Source organism: Rhinopithecus bieti, unplaced genomic scaffold (genome assembly GCF_001698545.2).
Source record: "Rhinopithecus bieti isolate Rb0 unplaced genomic scaffold, ASM169854v2 scaffold_6776, whole genome shotgun sequence".
Lineage (NCBI taxonomy): Eukaryota > Metazoa > Chordata > Mammalia > Primates > Cercopithecidae > Rhinopithecus > Rhinopithecus bieti.
The window spans coordinates 292,837-316,295 of NW_016805299.1; the positions used below are offsets into that span (position 1 = coordinate 292,837).

At 45.5% G+C, this 23,459-nt stretch overlaps 2 protein-coding genes across 2 annotated transcripts in view; one reads left to right on the forward strand and one right to left on the reverse strand.

The window, feature by feature from the left end:
• The window catches only part of STIL (STIL centriolar assembly protein), a 66,040-nt gene extending 61,665 nt beyond the window's left edge, over window positions 1-4,375 (reverse strand). Inside the window, exons 1-2 of the mRNA XM_017872067.1 lie at window positions 4,243-4,375; window positions 473-559 (exon numbers count right to left, since the gene is read on the reverse strand). Coding sequence (XP_017727556.1) covers window positions 473-516 — 44 coding nt within the window. The 5' untranslated portion in view covers window positions 517-559; window positions 4,243-4,375. The remainder of the gene's footprint in view (window positions 1-472; window positions 560-4,242) is intronic.
• CMPK1 (cytidine/uridine monophosphate kinase 1) overlaps window positions 2,795-23,459 on the forward strand; it is a 60,196-nt gene continuing 39,531 nt past the window's right edge. The window contains exons 1-3 of the mRNA XM_017872055.1: window positions 2,795-2,816; window positions 4,109-4,263; window positions 4,460-4,638. Of these exons, the coding sequence (XP_017727544.1) occupies window positions 2,795-2,816; window positions 4,109-4,263; window positions 4,460-4,638 (356 nt within the window). The remainder of the gene's footprint in view (window positions 2,817-4,108; window positions 4,264-4,459; window positions 4,639-23,459) is intronic.

Genomic DNA, 23,459 nt, shown 5'->3' on the forward strand with positions numbered 1-23,459 from the left:
ACTAGTATTTACTGAGTGCCTATTACGTACTAGACCCTTTAGTTTAGTAATCTTATATAACTCTTCACAATAATCTTCTGTGAGACAGAGATTACCATCCTCATTTTACAGATGAGGAACTGAGACAAAGTGAGACTGTCTCCAAAAAAAAAAAAATAAAAAATAAAAAAATAATAATTAAATGTACAGTTGGATTGTGTGTAACACAAAAGATAAATGCTTAAGGGGATGGATACCCTATTTCCCATATATGATTATTACACATTGCATGCCTTATAAAAATATGTCATATATCCCAATATACTCAAGTTAATTAACTTGATCAAGGTAACCCACCTAACAAGTGGTAGAACTGGGATATGAACCCAGAATTTCCTGATTCTAAAGATTACGTTATTTTTTCTCTTCCAACCTACCTTCCCAAGTTATGTGAACAGCTGTAAGACAAATATTTGTAAAAATACTTCTATACCTGGTATTCATCTGGGGCCATGCAAGAGGATATATAGGCTCCATGATGTCTGGTGAATGATTTCTTTAATTTCAAATCCTCAGTATCCTAAAGAATTAAAGAGAATATTACTAATGAATGATAAAACAAAGAAGAAAATACGATTTAACCACATATTAAAATTACAGGCAAAATTAGATTACTTCTTATATGAAGTGTGACTATAGATTAATAAGATTAAATGCTTGTAGATTCTGCCAATCATTTTCATATGTTACAGTCATCCTGCCAATAAATTACTGTTAATATTTATTCTAGGCAGCAAAATCTACCAATATATCTATCCCTTAAGGAAAGCTTAGATTCTGCCCCAAAACCTTGGTATCAACTCAGTGAGCTTGGTAGGGCAGGTAGTATTAAATGTATGAGATTTTGATCAAAAGCCTTACAATCCTCATAAAACCATGAAGCAGCAGAAAAGAATGATTTGGGTTAGATATTTATTGGGCCTACAATGAAGTCATTAAAGAATCTTCAGTGGAAAAAAAAAAAGTACTGCATTCCCACAAACTGACTTGTGTCACTAAAAAATCAGTGTACTTTTTTTCTTTTTTTTTGAGACGCAGTCTCGTTCTGTCATTAGGCTGGAATGCAGCAGCGCAATCTCAGCTCACTGCAACCTCCGTCTCCTGAGTTCAAGTGATTCTCCTGCCTCAGCCTTCTGAGTAGCTGGGACTACAGGTGCGCGCCACCACGCCCAGCTAATTTTTTATTTTTAGTAGAGATGGGGTTTCACCATGTTGGCTGGGATGGTCCTGATTTCTTGACCTCATGATCTGCCCACTTCGGCCTCCCAAAGTGCTGGGATTATAGGCGTGAACCACTGCACCCAGCCCAGTATTCTTTTTTTTAACTCCAGATGCTCTCTCTGGGTACTCCTCCACTCCTATTGCTTCTACACTCACCTATCTATAGCAGACCTTTAGCTCCACCTCTCTTCTGAGTTTCAAATCCATTTTCTTTTTTCTTTTGAGACAGGGTCTCACTCTGTAGCCCAGGCTGAAGTAGTACAGTGGTGCAATCTCAGCTCACTGCAACCTCCACCACCTGAGCTCAAGTGATCCTGCCACCTCAGCCCCACGAATAGCTGGGACCACAGGCATTCACCACCGCACCTGGCTAATTTTTTTGTATTTTTTGTAGAGACGGGGTTTTGTCATGTTGCCCAGGCTGGTCTTGAACTCTTGGACTAAAGCAATCCATCTGCCTTAGCCTCGAAAAGTGCTGGGATTATAGGCATGAGCCGCCATGACTGGATGTTTCAAATCCATATTTCTAACTGCCCACTGGATAGTTCCATCTAAGTATTATTGAAGCAAAATACAGACCTCATAGTCCTTTCTTTAGAGTTTAGTATGTCCTATATTCTTTCAAATCTTAAGAGTTCTTTAGGTCCTGCACATTCTGTATTAATTCTAGGAAAAAGAAACTGTCTAAGGCCAGGTGTGGTGGCTCATTCCTGTAATCCCAGCACTCTGGGAGGCCGAGGCAGGTGGATCACCTGAGGTCAGGAGTTCGAGACTAGCCTGGCCAACATGGTGAAACCCCTTCTCTACTAAAAACACAAAAATTAGCCAGGCATGGTAGTGCACACCTGTAATCCCAGCTAGCCAGGAGGCTGGGGCAGGAGAATCCTCTGAACCTGGGAGGCAGAGGTTGCAGTGAGCCGAGATTGTCCCACTGCACTCCAACCTCGGCAAGAGAGTGAGCCTCTGTCTCACTCTGTGTGAAGCAAGATAAAGGAGAAAAGGATAATTAATCCAGGTGCAGAGATTATTTAGAAGACACTTTTTAGACAAAGTCAGAGGCTGAAAATCCTATTGAAAGTGCTCTTATACCTTGTTCAAGGTAGAGAAAAATGTGTTCTTAATAAAGTTGACTAGGCCAGGCACGGTGGCTCATGCCTGTAATCCCAACACTTTGGGAGGCCGAAGCAGGCGGATCACGAGGTCAGGAGATTGATACCAACCTGGCTAACATGGTGAAACCCCGTCTCTACTAAAAATACAAAAAATTAGCGAGGCATGGTGGCGGGCACCCGTAGTCCCAGCTACTCGGGAGGCTGAGGCAGGAGAATGGCGTGAACCCAGAAGGCGGAGCTTGCAGTGAGTGGAGATTGCACCACTGCACTCCAGCCTGGGCGACAGAGCGAGACTCCGTCTCAAAAAAAAAAAAGTTGACTAAAAAGTCCTTCTTAGAAATATCTGGACTTAAAAGGTTTAATGTAGCTTCCATGGAATGCAGGCTTTAAATCCTAAAACCCTTCCTTAGTACTTGGTTGTCATGGATAACAGTATTCACGTGGGTAACTGTAACTCTACGAAGTACAAAAAGTGCCAATTTTTTCTTCATTAAACAGAAGTATCTTAAAATGTGCTATTTGTGTCTTCTTCCTTTATTCATTGGGGTGAAAAGATGGATGTTGATTTCTCATTTTAAAACAATATACATAAGGTAGTTTCATTGTCAGTGTTGTACAAGCAATTAAAGCTAATGAAACTAAAACCACACAACATCTATACCTAGCAAAACATATTCTCAGATAAAGGCATCATCGTATACAATATAAACCTTCAAATCATCCTCACCCATTCTTCCATACAAATAATCTTTCCATACCCACCAACTCAGTTGCTACCTTCACCAACTCTCATGGTACTTACGGAAAAGTCCCCACAGTGCTGCTAGAAGGGTGTTTCCATATAAATCTGATCAAATTATTCTCCTGCTTTAAAAGTCAATGGCTCATGTCAGGCGCGGTGGCGCACGCCTGTAATCTCAACATTTTGGGAGGCCGAGGTGGGTGGATCACCTGAAGTCAGGAGTTCGAGACCAGCCTGGCCAATATGGTGAAACTCCATCTCTAGTAAAAATACAAAAAACTGCTGAGCGTGGTGGCGTGTGCCCGTAATCCCAGCTACTAGGGAGGCTGAGGCAGGAGAATCGCTTGAACCCGGGGGATGGAGGTTACTGTGAGCCAAGATCACGCCACTTCACTCCAGCCTAGGCCAAAGAGTGAAACTGCGTCTCAAAAATAAAAATAAAAATAAATGTTTTTAAAAAGCTGTTGGTTCTTCTTTATACACAGAATAAAGGATCTTCACAATCCAGCCCCACTCTATTATTCCAACCTTAACCTCCATCCACTCATCCTACATTCCAGTCAAACTGAACTACTTGCAGTGCCCCGGTTTCAGTATCTGCACAGGCTGCCCCCCTTAACTTGGAATGCCCTGGTAAACTCCCGCCATCCCTCACAATCCAACTCGAATGTCACTTCCTCTGTGAAACCTTCTCCCAGACACCCTGGTGATGGTACTATACTGTCTCTGTACTCACACGCATAGCATTCTCGCACTTTGCGGCTTACACTTGACTTTCAGTAGTCCACGAACTTCAAACATTAACTGATCCCTTTACTACGTAGCAGAGTGTAAGCCAGAAATTGTGAGGAATGCAAGAGGGAGCATTCAAGGTTTCAGGTCTCAAGAAATTTCCACCGTAAAAACAACTTTAAATGGCACGTTATCGACTTTCACATATCTGAGCTCAGATGATACCCAAGGATTTCATGGAATGCTTAATTTCTCCCACTAGCTCCTCTTCTCGTCATCGGCTCCAGGCTCCTGGAGGGCGGAACCCACTACAGGGCTTTGAATGTTCCCACCAACCTTCCCCGGGCCCCGCTGCCGCCCCTCAAGAGGGAACCAGGAGCACAAAGCTCCACTTACCGCAACTTCCGCGGAGCTGAGGTCTGTTTGCAGGGTAGAAGCAGGAGTCTGCTCCAGGGAGCGCCACCGCCTCACCACCACCAACTCCGGCCCCGCCTCTGGGACGTTGGGGTCGCGGGAACCGAGGCGGCAAACACAGGCTCGCGAAACCGAAGGCCGCGCCACGCCTGCTGACTGGTCAGAAACCCCGCCAGTCAGGGAGCGGGGGTGGTGCTAGAGCGCCGCGCACGGTCGCCGTTACGTACTGGCGTACCAACCAATCAGCGCCCCGCGCTGGTTCCGCCCTCGACCAATCCCAAGTCTTCTTGGAGAACTGCGGGCGCCACCGGCGCTCCGGGATCAAGGTTCCGAGGATTTAAACCTTTCATTTCGTCAACGGTTAAGTTCCGGGGCGGGGTAGGCTTTCCGCTAGCGCAATGGAAAGCCCAGGTAGGTAGACGGAGGAGCGAGTGGCAAATGAAGCCGGAAGTGCTCTATAAGACGGTCATCGGTCGGCTACTGGAAGCGGACACGTGAAGAACAGTTTCCAAACTACCCGAAAGCGCAAAAGACAAATTTAGAGTTCTTCCAGTTTCTTACTTTTTAATTTTTATTCTAAAATTTACATTTTAATTTTTCCTTTTTCTGATCACTTATCCTCAAGTTCTAGATTTCTTCCAGTTTATTTCCTAGGAAGCCATCTGTGTTAGTGACAGTATTTATTTATTTATTTGTTTGTTTATTGAGGTGGAATCTCACTCTGTCGCCCAGGCTGGAGTGCGATGGCGCGATCTCGGCTCACCGCAACCTCCCCTTCCCGACTTCAAGCCATTCTCCTGTCTTAGGCTTCCAAGCAGCTGAGATTACAGGCGTCTACCACCCACCACCACGCCCGGCTAATTTTTGTATTTTTTAGTAGAGACGGGGTTTCACCACGTTGGCTAGGCTGGTCTTGAACTCTTGACCTCAGGTGATCCACCCACCTTGGCCTCCCAAAGTGCTGGGATTACAGGTGTGAGCCACCAAGCTGGGCCCAAATTTTTATTTATTAATTTATTGATTGATTGAGACGGGGTCTTGCTCTGTCGCCCAGGCTGGAGTGCAGTGGCACTATCTTGGCTCACTGCAACTCACTGCACACTGCCTTCTAGCTTGGCTCACTGCAACTCACTGCACACTGCCTTCTAGCTTGGCTCACTGCAACTCACTGCACACTGCCTTCCAGGTTCAAGCAATTCTCCTGCCTCAGCCTCCTGAGTAGCTGGGGTTACAGGCAAGCACTACCATGGCCGGCTAGTTTTTGTATTTTTAGTAGAGACCAGGTTTCACCATGTTGGCCACCAGGCTGATCTGGAACTCCTGACCTTAAGTGATCTGCCCACCTCGGCCTCTGAAACTGCTGGGATTACAGGAGTGAGCCACCGCCCCCAGCAAAGTAACATAAAAATTTTAAATTCCCATTGAATAGAAGAAAAGAATGTGACTTAAATTTATAAACCATATATGCCTATCTCTACAACTATTGATATTATATATAGTATTGATATTTTATGTATTTATATACAGTCAGCCCTCTATCAGTGGGTTCCATATCCACGGATTCAGCCAACCACAAATGGAAATATTCAGAGGGGAAAAAAACAAAATAACAACAATAAAAATAATACAAATCCAGTCTGGGCAACATGGCAAAACCCCATCTCTACAAAAAATACAAAAAATTCACCAGGCATGGTGACATGTGCCTGTAGTCCTACTACTTGGGAGGCTGAGGTGGGAGGATGGCTTGAACTGGGGAGGCAGAGGTTGCAGTGAACTGAGATTGTGCCACTGCACTCCAGCCTGGGTGACAGATCAAGACCCTGCCTCAAAAATAATAATACAAATAAGACACACATGTTGGGTGCGGTAGCTCCTGCCTGTAATCCCAACACTTTGCAAGGCCGAGATGGGAGGATCGCTTGAGACCAAGACTTCAAGACCAGCCTGGGCAATATAGCAGCATCCTGTTTCTACAGAAAATTTAAGAATTAGTGGGGTGTGGTAGTACAGGCCTGTAGCCCTAGCTACGGGGAAGGTTTAGGTGGGAGGATTGCTTGAGCCCAGGAGTTTGAGGCTGCAGTGAGCTATGATTGTACCACTGCACTCCAGCCTGGGTGACAGAGTGAGACCCTATCTCTCAAATAATTTAATTTAAAACCATAACCACTTTGACCGGGCATAGTGGCTCATGCCTGTAATCCTAGCACTTTGGGAGGCTGAGGTGGGCGGATCACCTGAGGTCGGGAACTCGAGACCAGCCTGACTAACATGGAGAAACCTCGTCTCTACTAAAAATACAAAATCAGCCACGTGTGGTGGCACATGCCTGTAATTCCAGCTACTAGGGAGGCTGAGGCAGGAGAATCGCTTGAATCCAGGAGGTGGAGGTTGCAGTGAGCCAAGATCACGCTATTGCACTCCAGCCTGGGCGACAAGAGTGAAACTCCGTCTCAAAAAAAAACAAAAACAAAAACTTATAACCACTTTTTACATAGCATGTACACTGTATTAGGTATTATACAATGTGCTAGGTATTATACAATTAGTTTATACAATTAGTTATTATAAATAGAGATGATTTTTAATTTTTTTTTTTTTTTTGAGACAGGGTCTTGCTCTGCCACCACAGACTCAACTTCTGGCTGAAGTGATCCTCCACTTCAGCCTCCCCAGAAACTGAGACTACAGGCACATGCCACCACGCCCAACTAATTTTTGTTTTAAGATGATTTAAAGTATAAGGATGACTGTACACTGTTTATATGCAAATACTACGGCATTTTATATAAAAGACTTGAGTATCTGTGAGCCAAATTTGGTATCCCTGGGGTTCCTGGAACCAATCCCCCATGGATACAGAGGGAAGACTGTATATATTGTATTAATATTCCTTTGATAATTTATAATTATTTCCACAGCTAATGTGGTATTAGTGCTTTCTCCACCAGTATCTGATATTATTCTCCTAACAGCCAAAGTACAGAAATGTTATCCCTATTTAACAAGAGATGAAATGTGTTACGATCCCACAGCTAGTTAGTGCAGAGTCAAGATTTGAAATGTCACTTACTTTGCTCAACACTCCACTTTTGTTAGTTTCCTGAGCAATATGGAAATGTCTTAAAGTCTGAGCTGTATTTGTAGGCTGCCCTAGTCAGAATAAGCATCTACCCTTTTAAGGGAGTGAAAACACTATTCTAAAAAATGTATCAAACTAGCAAAGAAATATGTGCTCTAAGGCCAGGTGCAGTGGCTCACGCCTGTAATCCCAGCACTTTGGGAGGCTAAAGCGGGTGGATCACTTGAAGTCAGGAGTTCAAGACCAGCCTGCCCAACATGGTGAAATGCTGTCTCTACTAAAAATACAAAAATTAGCTGGGCATAGGGGTGGGCACTTGTAATCCCAACTACTAGGGAGGCTGAGGCAGGAGAATCGCTTGAATCTGGGAGGCAGAGTTTGCAGTGAGCCGAAATCACAACACCACACTCCAGCCTAGGCAACAGAGTGAGACTACATCTCCAGAAAAAAAAAAAAGAAAGAAATATATGCTCTATAGAGCATCATTCTCTGCTTTCCTGAAAAAATTCTTGGCATCTAGGGCACACATTTTAAGGGGAATGATGGTCAGTTCCTGAGCTCTAGTGTGAGAACAGGAAGGGCCTCGGACAGCCATGCATGTCGACAAACTGCTGGCCAGCCCAGTGAGGAGCTCCAGAGCAAAGATTATCCATTAGAGGAGTCCCACATTAGGCAGAAATGGCTGGGCCCTAGAATACTTGCTGTGCCTAGTCATTGCCTGAGGCTTCCAAGAAAGAACAAGCACCAAAGCTAAGGCAGATTCCAAAGGCCACAGCGGGAGGCTGTCAGGCAACTGCAGTCTTTGCAGCTGACTGAAAAGTTCTTTCTGGAAAGAAAAGTTATACATCTCAATGATTGCCATTAGGCACATGAAGTGCAAAGGCCCTGAGTTACATGGGACGCTTTTGGACGATTTTTTTTGAGATGGAGTCTCACTCTGGCGCCAGGCCTGGAGTGCAGTGGTGTGATCTCAGCTCATTGCAACCTATGACTAGCAGGTTCAAGCGATGAACCCTGCCTCAGCCTCCCGAGTAGCTGGGATTACAGGCGCCCGCCACTATGCCCAGCTAATTTTTTGTAATTTTAATAGAGACAGGGTTTCACCAATGTTGGCCAGGCTCGTCTTGAACTTCTGACCTTGTGATATTGTCTGCCTCGGCCTCCCAAAGTGCTGGGATTACAGGCGTGAGCCACCACCCCCGGCCTGGAAGATTTTATATACAGGACTGACATAATCTAATTTTAGGTTTTTGTTTGTTTTGTTTTTTTGAGATGGAGTCTTGCTCTGTTGCCCAGGCTGGAGTGCGGTGGCACCATCTAGGCTCACTGCAACCTCTACCTCCCAGGTTCAAGCATTTCTTGTGCCTCAGCCTCCCGAGCAGCTGGGAATACAGGTCCCCGCCACCACGCCCAGCTAATTTTGTATTTTGGTAGGGAGGGATTTTCACCATATAGGCCTGGCTGGTCTCAAACTCCTGACCTCAGGCAACCCGCCTGCCTCGGCCTCCCAAAGTGCTGGGATTACAGGCGTGAGCCACTGCACCTGGCTGAGGCTATGATTTTAGGTTTTAAAAGGACCATTGATTGCTATATTGAGAATAAACTGTATGGGGCAAGGGCAGAGATGCAAGGAGACCAGTTCAAAAACTGCTGCAATAACTTAGGAGATAGATGGTGACTTGGACCAGAATGGTAGCAATGGAGGTGGTGAGAGGTTATTGTATTCTGGATGTATTTTGAAGGAATAATCAATATGATTTGATTCCAGATTGAATTTAGCATGTAAAAGAAAGAAATTCTGTGTCAGCTTCTCATGATTTACGATTTTATTTAAAAGCACTTTGATATTAGAAAGAGAAATGTAGTATGAGTTGGACAAAAGGGAAAGGGTGAGCATAACACATAACCCCCACTCCTTAGGTGTGGGGTGCACGTAATGACATTTCTTCAAAGTGTATAGTATTGGGTTGAGGGAGAAAGGCAGAGGGAGGAAAGTGACTTTACAACGGGAAAACCTGACCAACACTACTTCTGACGGGTCATCAAGCCAATCGCAATAGTCAAGGTGATAATAGGTACACTTCCTTCTTTCCTTTTTTTGTTTTTTAGAGACAGTGCCTTGCTCTGTTGCCCAGGCTGGAGTGCAGTGGCACAATCATAGCTCACTGCAACCTCAACCTCCTGGTCTCAAATAATCTACCCACCTCAGCCTCCAAGTAGCTGGGACTACAGGAGGGTGCCACCATGCCCAGCTTTTTTTTTTTTTTTTTTTTTTCAGTAGAGAAGTACTCTCTCTATATTGTCCAGTCTGGTATTGAACTCCTAGCCTCAAGTACTGGGCCTCCAAAGTGCTCAGATTTCCAAAGTGCTGGGATTGCAGGCGTGAGCCATAGCACCCAGACTACTATGTACACTTGATATGATGTGATTAAAATGGCACTTTAGGCCAGGCGCGAGTGGCTGGTCACCGCCTGTTAATGCGCGGCAGCACTTTGGGAGGCCGAGGCGGGCGGATCACCGGTGAGGCTGGGAGTCGAGATCAGCCCATCGCCCACATGGAGAAACCCGTCTCTCTAGACATACACTTTGCTTGGGTCGGGTGGAATGCCTGTAATTCCCGCTCACACCTCGAGCAGGCTGAGCGCAGGGAGAAATCCGCTTGAACCCAGAGGCAAGAGGTGCGGTGAGCCTGAGATTGGTGCCATTGTACTCCAGCCTGGGCAACAAGAGGCAAACTCCGCCGTCTCAAAACAAAGAAAAAAGGCACTTTGGCTCATGCCTGTAATCCCAGCACTTGGGGAGGCTGAGGCAGGTGAATTACTTGAGGTCAGGAGTTCAAGACCAGCCTGGCCAACGGGGAAACCCCATCTCTACCAAAAAATATAAAAATCAGCCAGGTGTGGTGGCCTGTAGTCCCAGCTACTCAGGAGGCTGAGGTGGAAGAATTGGTTGAACCCGGGAGGCAGATGTTGCAGTGGGGCGAGATCATACCACTGCACTCCAGCCTGGGCGACAGAGTGAGATTCCATCACAAGAAAAAAGCAGGGGGCACTTTATCTCTGTGGTCTTCCTCCCATTAACCTACACCTTGTATTATCCTGAGAAAGACAAATTCGAATAGTGACAAATCCTGTAAAATGCCTGACCTGTACTCCTCAAAACTGTTAAACTCATCAAAAACAAGGAAATCCTGAGAAACTGCCCGAGTCAAGAGAAGCTTAAAGAGATATGACAACTAAATGTAACGTGATACCATGGATGGGATCACGGACCGAAAAAACCTCATTAGGTAAAAACAAAGAAAGTCTAAATATAGACTTTAGTTAATAATAATGTACCAATATTTGTTCAAATATTGTAACAAATGTACCTAACATACTAATATAAGATGTTAATAATATGAAAAACTGAGTGTAGGGTATCGAACTTCTGTACCATGTTCTCAATTTTTCTATAAATATAAAACTTCTAAAAAAATAAAGTATTGCCCAGTACACTCGCTTGCACCTGCAGTCCCAACACTTTGGGAAGCTGAGGTGGGAGGATTGCCTGAGCCCAGAAGATCAAGGCCAGCCTGGGAAACATAGTGAGAACCCATCTCTGTTCATTATAAAATATAAAATAACTTTTAAAAACAAACAAAAAATTATTCTCCAGTAAGAGACAATAGCCAAAAAAGTGTTTAAGAGGCAATTTTGTTTTTTTAAACGGAATCTTGCTCTGTCGCCCAGGCTGGAGTACAGTGGCTCAACCTCAGCTCACTGCAACCTCCACCTCCCGGGTTCAAGCAATTCTCCCTGCCTCAGCCTCCCAAGTAGCTGGGATTACAGGTGCCTGCCACTACGCCTGGCTAATTTTTGTATTTTCAGTAGAGACAGGGTTTCAGGATGTTGGCCAGGCTGGTCTCGAACTCCTAACCTCAGGTGATCTGCCTACCTCGGCCCCCCAAAGTGCTGGGATTACAGGTGTGAGCCACCGTGCCTGACTGAGGCAAAATCTTAGGGGCAAAAAAATTAAGTAGAGTCTATTACAAAGAAAAAAGGAAAGTACAAGGAGAGAGCTGAGGCATATGCTAATCTTTTGAACAACTAAAATAGCATGTCTTCCTTTTTGCTTAGTAATAACTCACATACCAATGAGATTTCAATTAAACATTTTATTAACATGGGATTTTTTTTTTTATGGAGTCTCGCTCTGTCTCCCAGGCTGGAGTGCAGTGGTACGATCTCGGTTCAAGCGATTCTCCCTGCCTCAGCCTCCCAAGTAGCTGGGATTATAGGCACCTGCCACCACACCCAGCTAATTTTTGAATTTTTAGTAGAGACGGTTTTCACCATATTGGCCAGGCTGCTCTTGAACTCCTGACCTTGTAACCCACCTGCCTCGGCTTCCCAAAGTGCTGGGATCACCTGAGGTCCGGAGTTTGAGACCAGCCTGGCCAACACGGTGAAACCCTGTCTCTACTAAATATACACAAAAATTAGCCAGGCGTGGTGGCAGGCACCTGTAGTCCCAGCTATTCGGAAGGCTGAAGCAGGAGAATCTCTTGAACCCGGGAGGGGAGGTTGCAGTGAGCCGAGACTGGGCCACTGCACTCCAGCCTGGGCGACAGAGCGAGACTCCGTCTCAAAAAAAAAAAAAAAAAAATTAGCCAGGCGTGGTGGCGCATGCCTGTCGTCCCAGCTACTCGGGAGGCTGAGGCAGAAGAATTGCTTGAACCCGGGAGGCTGAGGTTGCAGTGAGCCGAGATTGTGCCACTACACTCCAGCCTGGTGACAGAGCAAGACTCCATCTCAAAAAAAAAAAAAGAAAGAATAAGTTTAATGGAATAAAATCTACAAATACTATACCAAGGACCTACTATACACTAAGTTTTGTGCTAGCTGGTATAGGGAGTTGAAAGGACATGATAAGCATAGAACAGGGAAGGCACAATTTTATAGGCTGTGTAATAAGAGGTAATTATCCAAAGCAAATATGAATAATTGTTAGATGACAGGCCAGTTTAAATAGACTGAAGATATACCATGCTAGTCTTTGATCCCTGTTTATATATATTTATGTGTCATTTCTTTTTTTTTTTTTTTTTTTTGAGATGGAGTCTTGCTCTGTCACCCAGGCTGGAATGCAATGGCATCATCTTGGCTCACTGCAACGTTCACCTCCGGGGTTCAAGCAGTTCTCCTCCCTCAGCTTCCTGAGTAGCTGGGATTACAGGCACCCACCACCATGCCCAGCTAATTTTTGTATTTTCAGTAAAGATGGGGTTTCACCATGTTGGTCAGGCTGGTCTCAAACTCCTGACCTCAGGTGATCCACCTGCCTTGGCCTCCCAAAGTGCTGGGATTACAGGCGTGAGCCACACTGCACCTGGCCATTTATGTATCATTTCAAGACACTGTGGAATTGCTACTACTTTTGGTCCTTACAGAGAAAAGGTACTGGTTTTATTTTTTAAATTTCCAAGTTGTTTAGTTTGCTTCACAGATAACCATTTACAGTGTGTCATTTTTTTAAGTATAAATTTGTTGCATAAACAATGTTATAATAAGAAAAAAATTATAAAAGGAAAAATTCATCCAGAATTCTATATTCTAACTGCTGTAGACTGAGTATTTGTGTTCCCCACAAAATTCATATGTTAAAATCCTAACCCCAATGATAGTAAGTAGGGGGAGCCTTTGGGAGTTGATGAAGTCATGATGGCAGAGCCTTCATGAATGGGATTAGTACCTTATAAAAGAAACCTCCAGAGAGCTCCCTTGCTCCTTTCTGCCCTGTGAAGTCACACGGAGAAAATGGCTGTCTATGAACCAAGATAGCAGGCCCTCCCTAGATACCAAATATGCCAGGTCCTTGATCTCTAACTTCCTAGCTTCGAGAGCTGTGAAAAATAAACTTCTGCTGTTTATAAGCTACCTGTTTATGGTATTCTGTTATAGCAACCCAAAGACATCAATTGTTTTTCCTTATTCCTTTTCAGTCCCTGTCCACGTGACATGGTCTTTATGATTAGACCAAGTAAATTTTCAGTGCTATAAACCCTGATGGTGCCTGCTAACAGACTGGCTGTGGGGATTAAAGAACTATTGTTATCACCAGGAACAGGGAAGTTGGAATCGGTTATTTCTCCTCTTCCTGGTTCTGTTACTTATTACTGTACTAAGTTTCTCCAAACACCCAACTTTCCCTTTCTCAACTTACACTTTTAAGCTAAATTGTACTACTGATTTTTAAAAACAACTACAGGTTTGCTTTTAAGAAACATATTTTTATGTCTATTTTTTTTAAAAGACGGGGTCTCTGTCACCCAGGTGGGAGTGCAGTGGCAAGATCTCAGCTCACTGCAGCTTCAACCTCCTGGGCTCAAGTGATCCTCTCACTTCAGCCCCCTCTCCACCCCAAGTAGCTGGGACTACAGGCGTGCGCCACCACACCAGGCTAATTTTTGTGTTTTTTGTAGAGATGGGGTTTCACCATGTTGCCCAAGCTGGTCTCAGACTCCTGAGTTCAGGAGATCTACCTGCCTTGGCCTCCCAAGGAGTGCTGGGATTACAGGCATGAGCCACTGCACCCAGCCTTAAGAAACATATTTTTAAAGAAGATTGCTAATCTGTCAACTTATGCAAAATTCCTTTTAGACACTTAAAAATCTTAGGAGAGGCAACAATTACAATTTATGTCTCAAGTCACATTGACTTATTTTACTTATTTTTTAAAGTTTGGATTATTTGGAATGAATACTGGAATGATCAAATATCACATACTGGTAAATTCTCTAAAAGTATTTACTAAACTGGCTAATGTACCATCATCCTGATTTTGCAGACAAAGAAACTGCAGGTATAACCAACCTACCTAAGCTTGCGAAGTTAGCAAAGATGTTGCAAATTTAGCTAAAGACAGTCAGTCTCCCTTCACTGGTCTGCCTGCAGTTCTGCAGTATGAAGCTAAGCTCAGCTGAGAAAGTCACTCCCAGGAGAGCAGTCATATTGTCTGCTGCCAGATCTGTCACATCACTTTTTTTTTTTTTTTGAGATGGGCCGGGCGCAGTGGCTCAGAGATGGAGTCTCACTCTGTCACCCAGGCTGGAGAGCAGTGGCACGATCTCGTCTCACTGCAACCTCCACATCCCACGTTTAAGCGATTCTCCTGTCTCAGCCTCCCAAGTGGCTGAGATTACAGGTGTGTACCACCATTCCCAGTTAATGTTTGTATTTTTAGTAAAGACGGGGTTTCACTGTGTTGGCCAGGCTGGTCTTGAACTCCTGACCTAAGGTGATCCAACCACCTCAGCCTCCCAAAGTGACGTGATGTGAGCCGGGCGCGGTGGCTCACGCCTGTAATCCCAGCACTTTGGCAGGCCGAGGCGGGTGGATCACGAGGTCAGGAGTTCAAGACCAGCCTGGCAAGCATGGTGAAACCCTGTCTCTACAAAAAAAATACAAAAAATTAGCCAGGCATCGTGGCATATGCCTGTAATCTCAGCTACTTAGGAGGCTGAGGCAGGAGAATTGCTTGAACCCAGGAGGCGGAGGTTGCAGTGAGCCGAGATCATGCTACTGCACTCCAGTCTGGGCGACAGAGCCAGATTCTGTCTCAATCAATCAATCAATTTTTCAAAAGAGATGGGGTCTCACCATTTTGCCCAGGCTTGTCTTGAACACCTGGGCTCAAGTGATCCTCCTGCCTTGGCCTCCTAAAGTGCTGGGATTACCGACATGAGCCAACATGCCCAACTTTTTTTTTTTTTTTTTTTTTTGAGACAAGGTCTCTCTCTGTCAACCATGCTGGAGTGGCATGATCACAGCTCACTGTAGCCTCAACCTCCTGGACTCAAGCAATCCTCCCGCTTCAGCTTCCTGAGTAGCTGGGAACACAGGCACGGGCCACCACATCTGTCTAACTTTTCTAATTTTTTGTAAAGACAGGGTCTCACTAGATTGCCCAGGCTCAAGCTGAATTCTGAAACATGAATATAACATAGGCAGCAAAGGGGAGTAGTCAAGGCTGGGAAAATGAAAGTATGGGAACAGACATCTATCTCTAAGAGGCAATTATGATAAATAAGATTGATGAATGGTGACAAAGCCTATTTCCTAATCCCCTACAAAGGGCACTAGGAACATAGATATACCCTGGGAATAGTATGCAGGTACTGAATGTATGTGAAAAGACCTAATGTACTCCATGATAAACACCTACAGGTAAGGGTGGGTTTTAAAGATAGCTCTTGCTATACATCTTTCTGAGATCAGTCTTCTGGTCTGTAATACAACATATTTTGACGGGATTTTTGTGAGTATGGAACTTTTCATGGAGTCAGTGTTGTATAGAAATGCACATTTTAAAGTCATACATGCTGAATTTGACTTTGTCATCTATTTGCCTTGTGGGTTTTTTTTTGTTGGTGGTGTTTTTGTTTTGTTTTGTTTTGTTTTGTTTTGTTTGTTTTCGTTTGAGATCGAGTTTCACTCTTGATGCCCAGGCTGAAGTGTAATGGCGTGATCTTGGCTCACTGCAACCTCCACCTCCCAGGTTCAGGTGGTTCTCCTGCCTTAGCCTCCCAAGTATCTGGGATTACAGGCACCCAGCACCACACCTGGCTAATTTTGTATTTTTAGTAAAGACGAGGTTTCTCCAAGTTGGTCAGGCTGGTCTCAAACTCCCGACCTCAGGTGATCCGCCCGCTTCAGCCTCCCAAAGTGCTGGGATTACAGGTGTGAGCCACCGTGCCCAGCATTGCCTTGTGGTCTTGAGCAAAGTACTTCTACTTCCTGGCTCTGTTTCTCCATCTGTAAAATGATAGTACTAACTTCACAGCATTATAAGAATTTCATAAGCAAGGCAAGGCTGATATTTAGCTAATACCCAACTGGAAAGGCTGTATTAGTGATTAAAATATTGAAACACGCTGGGCGCGGTGGCTCATGCCTGAAATCCTAGCACTTTAGGAGGCTGAGCTGGGTGGGTCACTTGAGCCCAAGAGTTTGAGACCAGCCTGGGCAACATGGCAAAATCCTGTCTCTACAAAGAATAGAAAAATAAGCAAGGCATGGTGGTACACACCTGTAGTCCCAACTACTCAGGAGGTCAAGGCTAAAGTGAGCTGTGATGTGCCACTACACTCTATCCTGGGCAACAGAGACCCTGTTTCAAAAATAAACAAACAACAAAAATACTGAAACATTTACATATGAGTTGGCATATAGCTACTTCCCTAAGCACTTCCAGTGTCCTCTAACTCTCCCCTGGGACACACTGGACCTCCTCACAATCTAGCAATTAGAATATATCTAAGGCCAGGTGTGATAGCTCATGCCTGTAATCCCAGCACTTTGTGAGGCCGAGGAGGGCAGATCACTTGAGGTCAGGAGTTCAAGACCAGCCTGACCAACATGGCAAAACCCTGTCTCTACTAAAAATGCAAAATTAGCCAGGTGTGGTGGCGTATGCCTGTAATCCCAGCTACTCAGGAGGCTGAGTCAGGAGAATTGCTTGAACCCAGGAGGTGGAGGTTGCAGTGAGCCAAGACTGTGCATTGCACTCCAGCCTGGGCAACAAGAGTGAAAGTACGTCTCAAAAAAAAAAAAAACCACACACACACACACAAAAGGTGGCACAGAAATCTTCATAGGTATTCTGATTGATTTATTTTAAAAGTTGGAATATTATCCAAAAAATTCCTGGCACATAGACTTTTTTTTTTCTGAGATGGAGTCTCGCTCTGTGGCCCAGGCTGGAGTGCAGTGGTGTGATCTCGGCTCACTGCAACTCTACCTCCCAGGTTCAAGTGATTCTCCTGCCTCAGCCTCCCAAGCAGCTGGGATTATAGGCACCTGCCACTATGCCCAGCTAATTTGTATTTTAGTAGAGATGGGGTTTCATCATGTTGGCCAGGCTGGTCTCAAACTCCTGAGGTCAGGTGATCCACCCATCTTGGCCTCCCAAAGTGCTGGGATTACAGGCGTGAGCCACCATAGTAGACATTTAATAGATATAATCAAATTTATTTAGCCTACAGATTCAGTCTATAGATATAGTTAGGAAATGCCCCTTTACCGGGTGACATACACTTATTCTATATGTATTTATTGGGGCATACTATTATCGCATATCTGGTGGTTTACCCCTAGGTGGAATTCAATGCTTCTCCGTCACCTCCAAGGAGCAATAATATATGGCTAAGACAAAATGGATTCCTTGGAGACAAATTAGGATCAAGATGCTAAGCGGTAGACCTTTCACTGTGGACAAGCAGCAGGGTTGAATTTTCAAGCATCAGTGTAGTATTGTGTCTTTTATTAATTCCATGTCCTGGGCTTGGCTCCATGTGACTGCCAGGGTGATAAAAGAGGCCCAAAGCTACTTGGAGAGCCTAACTTCTTTGGCTTATTTCTCTTTTTGAGTGCTCCTGTTGATCTGGTCTAGCTTGCCAGGGAGGAGTCTAAGAGAAGGAAGGTCATCTAGGCCTGTCTTGATTATACAAGAGTTTTCTCTAAGCTCTGTAAAATTCATCTCAGCTTACTAAATCTGAAGTTCCATAGAGGGCTTTTGGACCCTGTAGCAACTTTAAAACATGGCACCAAAATTCTCTGACACTCCTCTTATTGAGAAGTAGGGCCTATGTACCCTCTCCTTGAATCTGGGCTGTGTGTGTGGTTGACTGAAAGAATATGGTGAAAGAAGAGGTGCTGTGGCAGTTTCTAAACCCAGGTTTTAAAAACTGGCAGTCTCTCCTCCCCATCTCCTGGAATGTTTACTCTTGAAGAGTAACATTCAGCCATCATGCTATAAAAAGAAACCTAAGCAACTTGTGGTAAACTCCATGGTCTTTAGGGAAAGAGGGTTTCCACAATGTTAGGGGGAGCCAAGTAAAATTTAAATAGTGTATTTTCCAGCTTCCCGTCTTTACACCAAAATTAAGTATTGACACTCACAAGAGGAAAAAAAAAAAATATCCTCTGTCAGCCATGTGAATGAGCCTTCTTGGATATGGATTCTCCAGCCCTCAGCTGAGCTGCCCCAGCTGATGCCATGTGGGATGAAGATGAGCTGTCCCCACTGAGCCCAGCCCACTTTTCAGGTCATAAGGAAAATAAATGTTTCTTGTTTTGGCCGGGCACTGTGGCTCACGCCCGTAATCTCAGCACTTGGGAGGCTGGGGCAGGCGGATCACTTGAGGTCAGGAGTTTGAGACCAGCCTGGCCCACATGGTGAAACCCCGTCTCTATTAAAAATACAAAAATAAGACAGGCATGGTGGCAGGTGCCTGTAATCCCAGCTACCCAGGAGGCTGAGGCAGGAGAATTGCTTGGACCTGGGAGGTGGAAGTTGCAGTGAGCTGAGATCGTGCCACTGCAATTCCAGCCCAGGAGACAGAGCAAGACTCCGTCTCAATAACAACAACAAAACAACAACAAAAAGGCAGGGCTTGGTGGCTCATGTCTGTAATCCCAGCACTTTGCGAGGCCAAGGCAGGCGGATGACCTGAGGTCGGGAGTTTGAGACCAGTCTGATTAACATGGAGAAACCCTGTCTCTACTAAAAATACAAAAACATTAGCCAGGAGTGGTGGTGTATTCCTGTAATCCCAGCTACTTGGGAGGTTAAGGCAAGAGAATTGCTTGAACCTGGAAGGCAGAGGTTGTGGTAAGCCAAGATTGTGCCATTGCACTCCAGCCTGGGCAACAAGAGTGAAACTCTGTCTCAAAACAAACAAACAAACAAAAAAAGAATGTTTCTTGTTTTAAGCCATTGTTTTGGGAATGGCTGTTTTTTGTAGCAATAGATAACCGGAACAAACTCAGAGGGCCAACTAGTCATAAAGTATTTTTTTTTTTTTTGGTTTTTTTTTTTTTTAGATGGAGTCTTGCCCTGTAGCTCAGGCTAGAGTGCAGTGGTGCAATCTTGGCTCACTGCAAGCTCTGCCTCCCGAGTTCACACCATTCTCCTGCCTCAGCCTCCCGAGTAGCTGGGACTACAGGCATGTGCTACCATGCCCGGCTAATTTTTTTTGTATTTTCAGTAGAGATGGGGTTTCACCGTGTTAGCCAGGATGGTCTTTATTTCTGGACCTTGTGATCCACCCACCTCAGCCCCCCAAAATGCTGAGATTACAGGTGTGAACCACCGCGCCCAGCCCATAAAGTGTTTTTTTTGCCTCACCTTGTCATTCCTGGAAATGATTCCCTAGAAAACCCTTGGCAGGGATGGGTGTCTGGGTTTCAGTTTTTAGAAATCTTTCCACACTAGTATTTTCCTTAGTTGCCTAACTGGCAGAAGGAGACAGGCAAGGAACAGGACATTAAGTATCCAACCACCTGTGGTCGTAATTATCCAGAAAGATATTTTTCTCTGTGAAAAAAAAAATCACTACATACCGCTTTAAGTAGGCATACAAGGAAGTTTCAGACCCAAACTCCTGTGTGGAATCCATAGTTCTGGTGTTCCATCATGGAAATAACAAAGATTGTCTTTTTGTCTCTGTCCTAAGGCTTTCACTAAAAGTATGCCAATAGCTCCCTAGCCCTTTTTCTCACAGACACCATATCCTTAAGATCTTTTAACTCTAACTGTGTGAACAAAGGAAAAGAAGGCACATTTGTTTTGATATGGCTTTTTTCATACTCCTGCTACCCATTCCCAATATGACCAATTGTCCTTGTTCTTGGCTGCCCATGTCCTAGCTCCTCCTCTCCAGAAGCTGAAGGGTTTGGAGCCTTCTTCTTTTTTTTTGAGACAGCGTCTCGCTCTGTCACCACGCTGGAGTACAGTGGTGCGATCTCAGCTCACTGCACCCTCCACCTCCCGATCTCGGCTCACTGCAACCTCCGCCTCCTGAGTTCAACAGATTCTCCCGCCTCAGCCTCCCAAGTAGCTGGGATTACAGGCGCACACCACCACACCCAGCTAATTTTGTATTTTCAGTAGAAACAGGGTTTCACCATGTTAACCAGGCTGGTTTCGAACTTCCAACCTCAGGTGATCTGCCTGCCTCGGCCTCCCAAAGTGCTGGGATTACAGGCATAAGCCACAGCACCCGGCCATGTTTTTTAAATGTGAAAATTCACATATCTAAACGTGGGTCCCTGTTTTTGTATAGCCTTCAAGCTCAAAATAATTTTCACATTTTAAAATGGATTTTAAAAACAAAAGAAATAATATTTTGGGACACATGCAAGTTATATAAATTCAAATTTCAGTATCCATAGAAAATGTTTTGTTTTGTTTTGAGACAGGGTCTGGCTCTGTTGCCCAGGCTAGAATGCAGTAGCACGATCTTGGCTCACTGGAGTTTGCACCTCCTGGGTTCAAGGGCTCCTCCCACCTCAGCCTCCACCTCCTGGGCTCAAGAGATCCTCCCACCTAATCCTCCACCTCAGTCTCCCATCTCAGCCTTCGGAGCAGCTGGGACTACAGGTGCACACCACCACCTGTAGTGTAGTGTAGGCCTGGTTGGGCACAGTGGCTCATGCCTGTAATCCCAGCACTTAGGGAGGCTGAGGCAGGAGGATCGCTTGAGCTCTAGGAGTTCAAGACCAGCCTGGACAACATGGTAAAACCCCGTCTCTACTAAAAATACAAAAATTAACCAGGTGTGGTAGCAGGTGCCTGTAATCCTAGCTACTTGGGAGGCTGAGGCACAAGAATCACTTGAACCTGGGAGGTGGAGGTTGCAGTGAGCCAAGATCACAGCACTGCACTCCAGCTTGGGCAAAAGAGTGAGACTCTCCATCCCAAAAAAAAAAAAAGTATTTTTTTCCAGCTGTGATAATCCAAAACATCCCATTTTCCTTTCTATGGTAGGAAGGAAAAGGTAGAAGTTGTGGAGAGGAAACAGGTAAAAATTAAAGGGAGAACGGAAAAGAAGGGCAAACAAAGGCAAGTAGGTGAGGAGAACGACAGGAAAAGAGGGAGAAGGGAGAGACTTATAAATGGGAAAAGAAGGGAAGGAAGGATGGGAATAAGTAAAAACAACAACAAAAAGAAAGCAAGGAGAGACAGTGGAGATAGGGAAGAGTCAGAAACCGCTGAGTGAGCTAAGAAAGGAGCACCAAAAGAAAAAGGAGAATGGGGGTGGTCAGACAGAGGGCTATACCACCATCTTCCTCTCCTGTTTGCTTTCATTTACTAACGTCCTGGTCACTTTGCTCTCAACAGCTTAGTTCTCTTCCCATAGTCTCTGTTCACTCCAGTACTACCTGACTTGAATTTGTACCTGTACGACAAATCTAATACCCTGGACTCTTAGTTCTATAAACAGGGCATGCATTCTGCCTCAGCCTTCCATCTCCACGGTCTCACCCTGGACCTTGGCATCATCAGAAACTCACAAGTTGGGACATTTCAATTCCAAATATCCCACTCAGACCAGCAGCATCTATACTGCCAGCGCACTTGCTCATATAACCCACTGCAACCTTTCTTGGGTCAATGCTCTAAGACCTTGGTCCCTTTCCCTACCACCCTCCAACCCCTCCACTACCAGGCTTCATGTGCCATTATTTGCTTTCCTGTAAGGTTTTGATTCTACAGACAGCATCATAAACATTATCTTGCAAACACTCTCATCACTTGGCCCTCTCTCTCTGTTGTACTTGCCAGGAAAAACCCCAACCATCAATAAATGCAACAAGCTGCCTTCTCTGCCTGTGCCTGAAATGGCCAAACATCTTCAATTATTTTAAATCCATTACCTCAAATATCAAATGAGGTCTTAACGTTGGCCAGAGGGCCTTTTTTTTTTTTTTTTTTTTTGAGACGGAGTCTCGCTCTGTCGCCCAGGCTGGAGTGCAGTGGCCGGATCTCAGCTCACTGCAAGCTCCGCCTCCCGGGTCCACGCCATTCTCCTGCCTCAGCCTCCCAAGTAGCTGGGACTACAGGCGCCCGCCACCTCGCCCGGCTAGTTTTGTATTTTTTAGTAGAGACGGGGTTTCACCGTGTTAGCCAGGATGGTCTCGATCTCCTGACCTCGTGATCCGCCCGTCTCGGCCTCCCAAAGTGCTGGGATTACAGGCTTGAGCCACCGCGCCCGGCCGGCCAGAGGGCCTTTTAAAGGCCTGTATTCACCAAGGCTCGGTTCTTGAACTTCTCCTTTTCTTCTCTCCCTCAAGATTTTTCCCTAATGAAGGGGGCAAGCGAACGGAGTTGAAGGGCTTCCATTGCAGTTAGAATACAGCCCAAATTCCTTTCCATAACCAAAAGTCCTGATCTGCCACCGACCTCACTTTCTCAACTTTTCACCTTCCATTCTCCCCTCATTTAACTCAGCCCTGGTCTCACTGTCACTGCCTTTTTTCTTTTTCTTTTTCTTTTTTTTTTGAAGCAGTCTCACTTTCACCTAGTGCAGTGGTGCGATCACAGGCACGGGTCACGGAGCCCGGCTTTTAACTTTTTGGTCGAGGCAGGGTCTCGTCATTTTGTCCAGGCTGGTTTCGAACTCCTGGGCTCGAGCGATCCTCCTGCCTCAGCCTCCCAAAGTGCTGGGATTACAGGAGTTAGCCACCGCGCCCAGCCAGGCCTTCCTTCAGCTGCTCTAACATGCGAAGCCAACTTAGATTTTTTGCACATGCTTTTCTCCGTGGGACAGTCTATCCTGGTGTTTGCCTGGTTTCGCTCTTTTCTATCCTTTTGTCTTGGCTTGAATGTCACCTCTTCTGAAGCCTTCTCTGGCGACCCTGGCCATCTTATGTCCTACTTGTTATTTCTTCAAAATCGTACTGCCGTTTGTATGTACTGGTGTTCACTCATTCACACTGGCTACCTCCGCGTACCTCACTGGCTGGAATGGAAACTCCTTGCGAGCAGAGACAATGGGTTTTGCTCTCCCGCGGATCACGTCCCAGCCTCCGGGTCAGCAACAGACACTTGGGGGCGCAGGATAAAATATCTGCGGTCAGAAAGCGCTAATAATCACCTAAGGGGTGGAGGAAAGCTGGCGCGAACTGCAAGAGTGTCTCCGAGACGCAGCAGCCGCGCGAAGCTCCTCCCCTTCCGACCGCGCCGCGGACGCCTGGGCGGCTACGGGCGGCGGGGCCGCGGCGGGCGCCGGCTCAGCCCGCCCCTTTCTCCCACCGCCGCCCCTCCCCGCCCCGCCCCGCGCCTCGCCGGCCGC